Source organism: Nicotiana tomentosiformis, chromosome 3, assembly GCF_000390325.3.
Source record: "Nicotiana tomentosiformis chromosome 3, ASM39032v3, whole genome shotgun sequence".
NCBI classification, from domain to species: domain Eukaryota; kingdom Viridiplantae; phylum Streptophyta; class Magnoliopsida; order Solanales; family Solanaceae; genus Nicotiana; species Nicotiana tomentosiformis.
The window spans coordinates 97,195,445-97,207,566 of record NC_090814.1 but is presented as its reverse complement, the minus strand read 5'-3'; the positions used below and the strand labels follow the sequence as shown (position 1 = coordinate 97,207,566).

General features: G+C 35.0%; 2 protein-coding genes across 3 annotated transcripts; one reads left to right on the top strand and one right to left on the bottom strand.

Moving 5' to 3' along the window:
• Nucleotides 1-4,066: 4,066 nt before the first annotated feature.
• LOC104113324 (uncharacterized) lies at nucleotides 4,067-7,446 on the top strand. 2 transcript variants are annotated; one of them, XM_033660560.2, is made up of 6 exons: nucleotides 4,067-4,450; nucleotides 5,142-5,219; nucleotides 5,380-5,455; nucleotides 5,938-6,011; nucleotides 6,104-6,168; nucleotides 7,022-7,446. In XM_033660560.2, exons 1-6 carry the CDS (start codon nucleotides 4,421-4,423, stop codon nucleotides 7,062-7,064), a joined length of 366 nt encoding a protein of 121 aa, XP_033516451.1. In that variant the 5' UTR covers nucleotides 4,067-4,420; the 3' UTR covers nucleotides 7,065-7,446. The 2 variants fall into 2 exon arrangements, with proteins under 2 accessions (XP_033516451.1, XP_009621751.1); XM_009623456.4 differs by lacking the exon at nucleotides 4,067-4,450 and adding an exon at nucleotides 4,588-4,720.
• Nucleotides 7,447-10,611: 3,165 nt separating this feature from the next.
• On the bottom strand, nucleotides 10,612-11,596 carry LOC104113323 (putative gamma-glutamylcyclotransferase At3g02910). The gene has a single exon (XM_009623453.4). The coding sequence runs from the start codon at nucleotides 11,396-11,398 to the stop codon at nucleotides 10,799-10,801; it is 600 nt and encodes a 199-aa protein (XP_009621748.1). The 5' UTR covers nucleotides 11,399-11,596; the 3' UTR covers nucleotides 10,612-10,798.
• Nucleotides 11,597-12,122: the final 526 nt, after the last annotated feature.

The following is a 12,122-nucleotide window of genomic DNA, read 5'->3' as shown; positions in this document are numbered from 1 at the left end:
GTCGACCCCACCGATGATCATGTTAATGACATGTTAAGGTTCCTCTTGCTCGATCCGTTTACTAGAATCTATGTTCCTGAAGTGGTTTTTGGCTCGATCGCTCATGAACTCTCGGAGGTGTCCGTTGTTGAATAGTCGGGCTACCTCATCTCTCAATTATCGGCAATCTTCTGTTCTGTGGCCGTGAGTGCCATGATATTTTCACATCAGGTTAGGATCCCTTTGGGATGGATCAGACTGTAGAGGTCGGGGCCATTTGGTGTCTTTGATGCGCCCAATGGCGGATATGATGGTTGCGACATCGACGTTAAAGTTTTACTCCAATAGCTTTGGCGCCTCCTTATGCCCGATGGGTCTGTCAAAACGGTTTTTGCTCATGAGTCCCCGATTGCTTTGACCCCGATCACTCATTTTTTCACTTTTCATGGGGTTTCGCCCAGATCCGCTACCTCTTCGATCGTTGTTGTATGGATGATATCGATCCCTGTTTGACATTGGTTCACGACCAACGTCTCTCCTGATTTTGTCAACGGCTCTGATAGGGTAAATGGACCCGGAAGGGGCCCCGAGTTGATCATCTTCGACCCTAATTTTTGATTGATACCGATTATTCACGTCGGCCCAAGTGACAGCCGGGTACTCCACCATATTTTGTTTCAACTGTTGTGAAGCCAACGAGCTTCGAGCATTGAGCCTCTAGGTGAAGGCTTGAACGGCCCAATCATCCGCGACTGGAGGCAGGTCCATCCGTTCCATTTGAAACCGGGATACAAATTCCCTGAGCATCTCATTATCCATCTGCTTTACTTTGAAAAGGTCTGACTTCCTGGTCTTGACCTTGATAGCCCCGGCGTGTGCTTTTACGAAGGAATCTGCAAGCATAGCAAACGAGTCAATAGAATTGGGAGGTAGGTTGTGATATCATATCATAGCTCCTTTGGACAAAGTTTCCCCGAATATTTTCAGCAGGACATACTCGATATCATCATCCTCCAAGTCATTCCCTTTGATGGCGCATGTGTAGGAAGTCACATGTTTATTTGGGTCGGTCGTTCCGTTATACTTAGGAATCTCGGGCATGCGGAACTTCTTTGGGATCGACTTCGGGGCTGCGCTCGGAGGAAAAGGTTTTTGAACAAACTTCTTGGAATCTAGACCCTTCAATATCGGAGGTGCTCCTGGGATTTGGTCGACCTTGGAGTTGTAGGTTTCCATCTTTTTGTCATTGACTTCAATTTTCTTCTCCCCCGATTCTATCCGTTTTGTCAATTCCTCGAGCATCTTTATGATCCTGGGATTGGTCCCGCGGCGCTCGGTTTTGGTTCTGCAACTAGGCTATCGCTGCCTGTTGAGCCTGTAACATTTTGAAGATTACCCGCAAATTGATCCCATCATTTTCACCGCTGTGCATATTCTGGGCAATCGATCGGACTTCCCTGCGCACGCTATTCTCAGGATTAGTAGGCAAATTTGTGTTGATGGCCACATGTGAACGGGCGTCGATATGGTCTACGACCAGAACTCCACCGAGGTCAACTGAGGGCACCTCGTTACCGGGTGCTACATTGTTGTTCTCGTCATGGTGGCTGGACTCGGCGTCCATGTTTAGAGGGGCAAACTAGGGGTTTGACATTTCGATTTTTAACCTGAAATCAAAGACACTTCAAAGAACAAGTGTAAAATAGTATGTGTTATAGGGATTTGTATCAAATTGCCGCTATTATCCTTAGCCCCACGGTGGGCGCCAAACTGTTTACCCTCAAAATCGGATAACAATCAAATTTGTAACTGGTTTTAAGGATACGCGGATTAACATGATACAAAGCGATAAATTAAGTTGCTATTGAATAAACAAAGATAAAATAAATTCAAACCACACGAGTTGGATAGTTTCAGCCTTGATGAAATAGTCACTCTTGAACCGAGCTCACCAAGACTAGTATAAATGAAAAAGAACAAGAGCTTGAGACAAATAAAATAATAATATAATTACTTTTGATTGCGTGTTACAATGTCTTTCATGAATTATCAGACCCCCTTTATATAGTAGGGGAGTTCTATTTTAGGTACAACTCTGTAAAAAGGTAAAAATCTTCTAATTCACTGATTGCCGGTTCCTTATCGATACGTGCCGAGATCCCCGCCGTAATATTCGGTCGGTCACGGATATTTCAGCCTTCTGTTGGCTATGCTGGATTGTGTGACAATGTTTTTCGAAGTCGTTTGAGGCTAGGAGCGATTCCGGGACCATGGCCTCGATATTCTCAATGGCAGGCGTCATGCTCCCGGGTTCTGGCCCGGTGGGACTTTGGCTAGATTTCGGTCCCTTGTTGCCATGGCACGAGCCTGGTTTATTTTGTCGGAGACTATAATGCATTATGAGCTCGATTTCACCCGTATACAACCATAATAATGATCTATGTGGACCATTAAATATCACGGGGTCAACATTATAATAGTCTAATATTTGGGGACTAAAGGAAGAACTGATTCAAAGTAGATAGTGATCCGATGTGGATAGTTATCATCAAGAAATATTTACCCTGAAGGCTGGAACAATACTCAATACTAGGGGTGTCAATGGTTCGGTTCGGCCGGTTATTTTATAAAATTTGTACCAAACTAATTTTTCGGTTATTCTATTATGTATAACCAAAATTAGACTTTTCGAAACCGTCCCAATCATGTATGGTTTTCTTCGGTATCGGTACGGTTCGGTTAATTTTTGGTATTTTTTTAAATATCATGTAAAATTCACTAGTAGAAATAGAATGTAATAACATACGTTCTTTTATAGGATTTAGCAAAACTCTCTAGATATTTTTACTTTTTAAAGGGTGATGAATTAGAAAAAATAAAATATGGCTAGAGTATAGATCCATCAACTATTGTACAACAATGTAAAAGAAACAAAGCAACGACAAAGAAAATATAAATCACACGAGTGGAAAGATATTAACCAAGTTGGTACTCAAGAATAAAGTCTATAGAAGATTAGATATTCATAAAGATAAATCTAAATTATATGAAAGAAAACATATTCAATACATTGTAGTTTGCTACTCATAATCGCTAGAATACTTTGTGTCTTGCTAATGAAGATATTTGAAATAACTTAGTTTAAGTAGAAGTAACATGATAGGTTTTAGGAATTAGTATTTTGAGTTTAATTACTTGTTGGCTTGTAACAATTTTCATAACTCCAAGGCCCAAAGAAAAATTTAATGCATTATTATTTTTAAATTTACTATATAAATATATTTTTCACATATATAATTTGTTCGGTACGGTTCGGTATTTTTTCGATTTATTTTTATAAAAAAAAACTACCCTAATTATCGGTGCGGTTATAGATTTATATAAAAACTTACGGTTTCTTTAAAAGAAACCCAAAAATCAGTTCGGTTCGGTTCGGTACGGTTCGGTCGGTTAAGTCGGTTTCTGAATATCCATTGACACCCCTACTCAATACCCAAGCTCTCTCTGGGATAAAACTTCACTACATGTTTTTCCCAAACATATCGTACTGTTATTGAGAGGGGAAAAAAATCTATCCCCAATTAGTCATCGAAGGTACTACAACAACAGAACAACAATTACGTTTCAGTACCAAACAAGTTAGAATTGATTATGAATTCTCATCCCTTTCATTTAGCCCAACTCATCTCATCATCATTAAAGATATTGTTGTTGCATTATAAAAGTAATGATAAAATCACATTTATAAAAAAAATTAGTAAGTTCATATCATCATCATTAAAGATATTGTTGTTACATTATAAGAGTAATGATAAAATCATATTTATAAAAAAATTTAGTAAGTTTTTTTGGAAAAATCCTAAGAAAACTCGTAATCGCTATCCTTTGAGTGTGCACTGAATAATCTGTCCATTGTGTAATAGATCGCAAACTACACAAGAGATATAAATTATACTACGCAAACTTGGTACGATAAGCTCTAACCGAAAAACTGTGAATAGAATCAATCCCAGGTCTCCCGTGTGATAAATCAGTCACCCACCGAATACATTTTGAAATACGTCTGTTCGGTTACACTTTTACAGATATCCCAGTTCAAACAGTTTTTGACCAAAAAAAAAAAAAAAAAACGTCCAAGAAGAAAAAGGGGGAATCCTATCCGATGCCAAAGGGTTAAGCCGTCAATTGTTGTCAGCTTGTCCCTCCGTCTCTTTCCCTTTTCTCTCTGTGGCTTTCAAATTTCAACCATTATTTTTCACGAGGGGGAAAGATAATTTATAGCAATTTGTTCCTCCCATTTTTATATGAAACTTTTGCAATATCTCCTATTTGATGTCCCGTTTTCTGGATTAAAATACGACACATCATTCCAAAATTACTAATAAAGAGAAAGGTTGCTTTATTCTTAAGTAGGAGAGGCAAAGAACTTTTGGCAAACCATATGGAGGATGATAAAAAGACCACCTACAAGGTGCTCTTCCTTGGAATCTATTTTACTTCCTTTTCCTGTCTCTTCATTTGCATTTTAGTTCACATTTCTCCCCTTCATTTTTCCTATTTGTTGAGCAAAATGGTTCTAGATTTATAGTCGTCGCATTCTAGGTCTGTTTATAAGAATAAGAATACAAATTGCATCATAATTGCTAATAAAGTTGTCATCTTTTAGAACTGATCCATTTCCTTCAGACTGCTGCAGAAAAAAGAAGCAACAAAATGCTTTGACCTCTACTTAAGCCCCATGGTTTCAATTTTAACTTTGTTCCTTGTGGAATATCTTGGGTTTGCTATACTCTTTTAATTGAAAAAGAAAAAAAATCGTGTTAATTCTTGTTTTTTTTTTTTTTGGGGGGGGGTTGATAATTCTTGGTAAAAGGTTAACTCTTTACCTTCCCTCAACTAGAAAAAGGAAATTCTTTGGTACTATTCATGTAAAAAGGTTTCCCTCTGTAGAATCATTGCCCAGTTTAATTAGTGGGTAACATTTTTGTAGAATTGGGATTTTTGTGTTCATCCTTTTGGCATATAGGAGCTAGTCTGTCTTTTCGGTTGTAAGGAAATTCTTTTCATTACAATACTTTCTTTTAGCTGTAAAGTATTATAGATTGTAATTTGGTTTCCTAATCTTCATGATCTCATGACAAAATTTCTTTTGATTGCTTAAGGATTATTACAAGGTTCTTGAAGTAGAATATGATGCATCCGATGAGACGATCAGATTAAACTATAGAAAACTTGCACTGGTTAGTCATCCATATTTCATCGAGCAGCACCTGCTACAGCTCCTCTATGTTTGAGTTCTCTCTCTGTCTCTTCATCTCTTTCTTTGCGCACGCATGCATTTATTTGAAGCAGTGTGTTCCTGACTGCAGTCATATCATTCACATTGATTGACATGCGCAGAAGTGGCATCCTGACAAACACAAGTGTAATGATGCAGTAACCGCTAAATTTCAAGAGATTAATGAAGCTTATACGGGTAGTTATTTTGGTTTTGGGCATAATATTTTCGTATATATTTCATGCTACTTGATGCAGATAATTGCTATTTATCCTGCATGATTTAGCTTGAACGTAATCTAATCTCTCTACATTTTTACCACTTATACCAAGTGACGTTTTATTATGCTTAAATATCAAGAGAACAACAGTTTATATGCTGGTTGAAAGTAGCTCCATATTAAATGTATTGCCAGCATCAAATTCTCCCAACAATTTTTTCACGGTCTGTTGCTTAGTGTCGATCCTGAAATCCTATCTTCTTACCTATTTTACCATCAGAAGCTTATTAGTTTTGGAGGCTTACTTCCTTTCTTTATACTCGTTGCACACAGTTTTTTGAAATTCTTTACCAAGAAAGAATTCTGGAGCCCTACATCAAATGTATAGTTGACGGGTAAAGATTTGTTCACTGCTTACATCATGCAGTCACTAATTGCTACCAATTTACATTCATTGCAGTGCTAAGTGATCCTGATAAGAGACTTGATTATGATTTAAACGGAAACTATGAGATAAATGATTATACCTTGCCAGTAAGGACTTTCATGCTTCCATCTTGTTAATTTCCCTTGTTGAGTTCTGATGCTTTGGCATTGCATTCTGACTACTTGGTGTTCTGATACAGGAATATCTATCCAGATTCAAAGGGATGATACTTACCTCTAATGGGCTTGGTATGAGTTCAGTCTGGTGAGTGTTTGGTTCAGATTACTAATTGGAATTATTCAATTGGCTTTAAAAATCTGACCCTGAAGGAAAAGAAACTTAGTGTGGTTTTTAAAGGACATTATTCTGTCATTTTGTGACTAATTTTTTCTTCCCTTATAAAGAAGCAATATGAATTTCTTTAGGGGGGCTGGATTAGATGAATTTTCTTCAGTGTTGAATTTAGAAGTTTTCTTCAATTAATGTATGGTATGATGCTATCAATTTTCATATGGCGTTAAGGTGTTGTAGCATGTCCAAAAATTCTCTCCTAGGTTTTGTGAAGATTCGGAAGGTGTAGAAAGAGTCAGACGCATGATTAGACACACGTTTTCCTCGTCTTTCTATGTGTATGTGAAACAGAATTACCAGCACGGAAGAGAAGTCATCCATATAGAAGACCACATTCTCTCTGACTTATTAGATTTGTCTGTTTGTCTTGTCTTTAACAGCATCATAGTGTTTCTAAATAGGAATTTGGAAAGAGTTAGCGAGGACTATTTAACAAAAACTTGAGCATTTGACTGACTTCTGATGCTCTTTTGTTTGGTTCAAAGTTGCTAGCTTATTTGGATTTCTGAAAAGATTGTATATTTTACTGTACACTTAGAAATACTAGATAATTGATCAGTGTTCTGCTTAAGACAACTTCTAATAAAACCTAAATTCATTGTTGATTCATGATGTAGCATCATCTCCAGCGGCAACTTTGCTGTTGATCTGCTAATGCTTTTAAACAGAGAACAAATTCTATATCTTTTAGTACTTTCACGTCAACATTCTAATAGCAAAATCCTTTAGTACTTTAATGTCGTCTAATAGCGAATCAATCATGCAGGTCAGAGCAATTAACAGAATTTAACAAGTTGATGGACAAATGAAAGAAGGTGATCATTTTTTTCTCTTCACATCCATTGTCTTTCCTATAGTACCTCGCTTACCCCCACGGATGTTAATGGTTGTAACATTGTGTTATTGACGAGATTTTATGTACTAAAGTTGAATATTCATAATCTCGCACAAAGGTTTTCCAGGGCAACCATGCTTGTATGTAACTGACAGGATATCTGTACTCAGAAACTTTTACAGTTATCATGATTTGGTATTTACTGGATGCCCTTTAGACTTCTTGTAAAATGTAGATTCTGTAACAAGTGTATTGGAAGATCCGAAGATAGGATTGCGACCTTCTTCCCTTCCTCAAGGTTGTATCAATTCACATGGTTATATATTGATGCTGACTGAACTTACAGATTGACAAAATTTGATGTCAGAAGCTAAGTTCTTACTATATATTTGTCGCAGTATTCTTCCTTTGTCACAAATAAAAATATGCATTATTTAATTGGATTTTACTCCGTTTTCTCCCTTTTGACCTGCAGACAATTACTAGTACTAGTAATAAGACAACAAATTACAAAATTGTTTGATGTTTTGCTTACAAATGGATAACTACTGTATGTACTTTCTGTCCTTGCTCTTAGTTTTATGGACATAAGTTTGGTTGAAATTTAAAAAAAATGAGGTTTTGAAGTTGAGTTGAAAAATAGTTTTTGGAAGTTGAAATTGTGTTTGGGCATGTGCTTTACTTGAAAAAGGTTGGAAGTTTTAGTAGAAGAAGAATTTTCTCTCAAAAATTGGTTTGTCAAAACTGATCAAATTTCAAGAACAAACAATGCTTTTAATTTATTTTTTTTTTGAAAAAAAAAGGAGTCAAATTTTATGTCCAATCGGATCCTTAATGTTCTTTCGAGTCATCACTTTAATTGCTGACCAGACTTTGAGTGTTGTATAGTAAACTATAACCTCTACGTCACGTTGATTTAATGTAAAACTTCAGTTGCAGTGCAACAATAGCTACTTTAAAGATTGTTGTTTAAAATATATTCACAATTTATAATTAATTTAAAGATTAGTCGATTTGAAAGTCTGATTTACTAATCTAAAATTCAGGACATAAGATTCGATCTTCTGGACACATTTTTCAAACTTTAGGACACGATGTCCTAAAGTTTGAATTTTGAGGTTTAAACTCTAGAACTTAAGGACTAAGCGTCCTGAATTTTTGAGCTGTTAATTTGTAATTCAGGACTAAGTGTCATGAATTTCTGAACTATTAATTTAAAATTCAGGACATAAAATTCGAACTTTTAGACACAATTTTTCGAACTTTAGAACACAATGTCCTGAATTTTAAATTTTGAGGTTTAAACTCTAGGACGCCGTGTCCTCAAAACTTAAACAAAATTGGTTAATCTTTAAATACATTGTAAACTGTGGATATATTTTAAACAGCATACTTAAAAGTGGCTACTTGGTGTCATTTCCACTAAAACTTCTTAAATTTAGTCACAATCCCCCTGGTATATTAAGTTGGACTACCATTATTTTAACGGCAAAGGGTCAAATATACCCCTTTACTTTTGAAAATGGTCTAAGAATACCCATCATTATACTATTGGGTTATCTATACTCCTGCAGTCATACTTTGGGTTCAAATATACCCCTCATTTAAACGGAGGGACACGTGTCATCGTCCTGTTGGTCAATTCTAAATATCTCCTAATTAATTAAAAAGACTTATTACCCATACCCAAAAAATAATTTTTTTTGTAAAAAATGGAAAAACTAAATTCTTTTTTTACTAAAAACTGAAAAAAAACGAAAATATTTTTTTTACCAGTTTTTACAAAAAAACTGATTTAAAAAAACTGAAAAATATTTTCTAAAACAATATTATTTGTAAAAACTGAAAAGCAATTTTCTAAAGCAATTAATAACTGGAAAAAACTGAAATATTTTTAACTAAAAACTGAAAGAAAAGAAAATATTTATTTTTTTAATTTTTACAAAAATATTGCTTTAGAAAATTGCTTTTTAGTTTTTTTTTTTCAGTTTTTACAAAAATATTGTTTTAGAAAATATTTTTCAGCTTTTTTTAAAGCAATTTTTTGGTAAAAACTGGAAACAAAAATATTTTTCGTTTTCTTCAGTTTTTAGTAAAAAAAAATTCAGTTTTTTCCAGTTTTTACAAAAAAAATTGCTTTAGAAAATTGATTTTCAGTTTCTTTTTTTCAGTTTTAATAAAAACATTATTTTAGAAAATAGTTTTCAGTTTTTTTAAAGCAGTTTTTTTTGTAAAAACTGAAAAAAAAATATTTTTGTTTTTTTCAGTTTTTTGTAAATTTGTTTTTTTAGTTTTTTTCAGTTTTTACAAAAAAAAAATTATTTTTCGGGTTTGGGAATGAGTATTTTTAATTAATTAGGAGATATTTAGAATTGACCAACAAGACGATGACATGTGTCCCTCTGTTTAAATGAGGGGTATATTTGAACCCAAAGTATGATTGCAGGGGTATAGATAACCCAATAGTATAACAAGGGGTATTCTTAGACCATTTTAGAAAGTAGAGGGATATATTTGACCATTTGCCGTTATTTTAATATAAACTCAACGGTAGGTAAAATTTTTGTAGTTGCAAAATTTGACCTAAGATTTTCCTTTAGTTTCTTTAATTTTCCTTTAGTTTCTTTAATCACTATCCCTCTTACCTCTTCAAGGCATCGACCTATTAAGGGCAGCTTGGTTATTAATAAATTAAAATAGTTTCTACCTAGTTAAGCATTAGTAATACAGGTTGTTTAAAATGAAGCCACATAAATAGTGAAAATTCATATACGCGATTTTAGTATTTGAGAGTGCGACTTTACTTGGCAGTGACGTAAAATGCGCGGATTCCATCATTGTATTGTCTCTTCCATGCTTGTTTTGTTTGAACCAAATAAACTATTCCCATTATTACTACTACTAATAAAATAAAATACACACAGTCACCCAAAGTTTCATCATCAGATCAGTTAATTAAGGGTCAAGTCTAAACTAAAATGTATCTTAAGAAATATATTTATTGATCTTTTGCTACAATCTGATTCTTCTTGAATCTTTTCCACTGTATGTGAGGCCACTATTCTTTTAATATTAATGTAATTAATTATCAGTATAAGAAGGTTTATTTGTACGAGTTGGTGCCTGTTGAATTTTGCCCCTCTTGTGCACGCAAATATGTCATACTCATAATTACTTACATAAATAGTTAAAGAATAGTGATGTTGATGTACTAACAAAAAAAGAATCAGAGAGTCAGTAAACCACAGAAGGAAAAAAAATACCACCACCACCGTGAGTGGACCGGAGTGAGTACTGAATAAGGTGTATAACCATATGTTGAAAAACACTATGAAAATATGTACTAATACATGTATTATTTCCCCTAATATATCCTGCCAGGTGACACAGTTTTATTATGACCTATCCTACAATATCTCCTGAAAATTCATATAACCATTTCCAATTTATTGAATTTGAGATGCAGATGATTAACCATTATAAAAAATCATAAAATAGTGCTGGTAAATTGTCGCTCCATATGCAACAAACGGATTCATGGTTCAATTAACTCAAATCATTTGCACAGCACAGAGACAGAAGAGGATTCTGTCACATCTTTAGCATCAACATCTATTGATCTAACAATTAATAGCAGCAGCAATAACAGCACATAAAACAAGATTAACAGTTCCTAATTAAAACAAAAACCTAATACTAATACATGTTTTAATGATTAACAACATTAATAGGAACTGAAGCAGCAGGAAGATGTTTGTTGCAATAACACGCAGAAGGATTTTCCTGTTGATCTGAAGAAATAAAACGCCCAATCTGCTCCAAAAATGTCAAATGTTGAGGCCTATCTTTACGTTTCACGTACCCTTTTGCCTCTTTCTCAGAATAACAACTGTAACCCTTTTCCCCATTCCTCTTCCACAACGCCTCCGCGTAATTTCTGTGTGCATAATACGCTTCCGCCATCGTTACCTCGGCCTGGGCCTGGGCCTGTGGTTGGACTTTGATGGGTAGCCTCTCGTAATGGGCCCGAGTAATTCCTTCCAATTCGTCCATTCGAATCAACCCACGCGCCGAAACAGCGTACAGCTCACCCCACACGCGCTCGCCGGAGCACGGGAAATTGAGGAGGAAAGGTACCCTGTAGGGCCCACAAACAAGGGGAAGTCGATCGGCGGTTTGGTAAACGCCGAGAAAAGAAGCGTCGCCGGCGGCTATCATGTCCTGTAACAGCACGTGATTTGAAAATCCCCTTTTTAGTGTTCCGTAGGTGAAGATGATGGTCTTTTTCTCTGCCTTTTCAGCCCCCATTGTTTCTATAAAATCACGAAAATACAAAAAAAAAAAAAAAACTGAAGACAAAAGAGGAGAGAAAGAGAAACAGAGGAATATGAAGAGGAAACTGAGGAGAAGAGATTGTTTGGTTTGAGAGAATAAAAAGAGCAGAAAAAAGGGCCCCACCAAAAGTAAAAAAGGTTTTTTTTTTAAAATATAAATGTGAGGAATAAAACAAACAAAATTGGGAATCCCTGAATTTCTCACCATCAATAGTGACCACACATGTTATGAATGTGAAGATAGAAAATTTGGATGGTTGTGAAAGAGTGATGGACTGGTGGTGATAAATACTATAGCATTGAATATTTTGAGGAAATACATTGGGAGGTGGAGGAGAGTCCTAAGAATATCAAATTCTAGACCATCCATGATTTATTTATTTATTTTAAATTATTGGACTTGAATTTTTGTTCACTAATTATAATTAAATAACATGTTGTGTTACAATAAAAATATTAGGTGATTTCTTAAGGCATTAGTTGACAGAGTAATCTAATGTTGGTGTTGAGAGAAAGTATCGAATAGCGAGGTACCTTATGGAATTAGACGAAATGTGCGAGGTGGCTCTACCATCACAATTATAAAAAGATGAAGTTAAATGATGTGTTGCAATTTTATCTTTTTGAAAAGATGATTACTTCATTGGCTATTTCGTGACTAACAGATGTGAAATCAATGTAATTGTATTTTATTTTAA

Coding starts and splice junctions, on each gene's coding strand:
- LOC104113324 (XM_033660560.2), top strand. CDS start 4,421: ATGGAGGATGATAAAAAGACCACCTACAAG. Junction 5,220..5,379: donor ACTATAGAAAACTTGCACTG/GTTAGTCATCCA, acceptor TGACATGCGCAG/AAGTGGCATCCTGACAAACA. Junction 5,456..5,937: donor GATTAATGAAGCTTATACGG/GTAGTTATTTTG, acceptor CATTCATTGCAG/TGCTAAGTGATCCTGATAAG.
- LOC104113323 (XM_009623453.4), bottom strand. CDS start 11,398: ATGGGGGCTGAAAAGGCAGAGAAAAAGACCATCATCTTCACCTACGGA.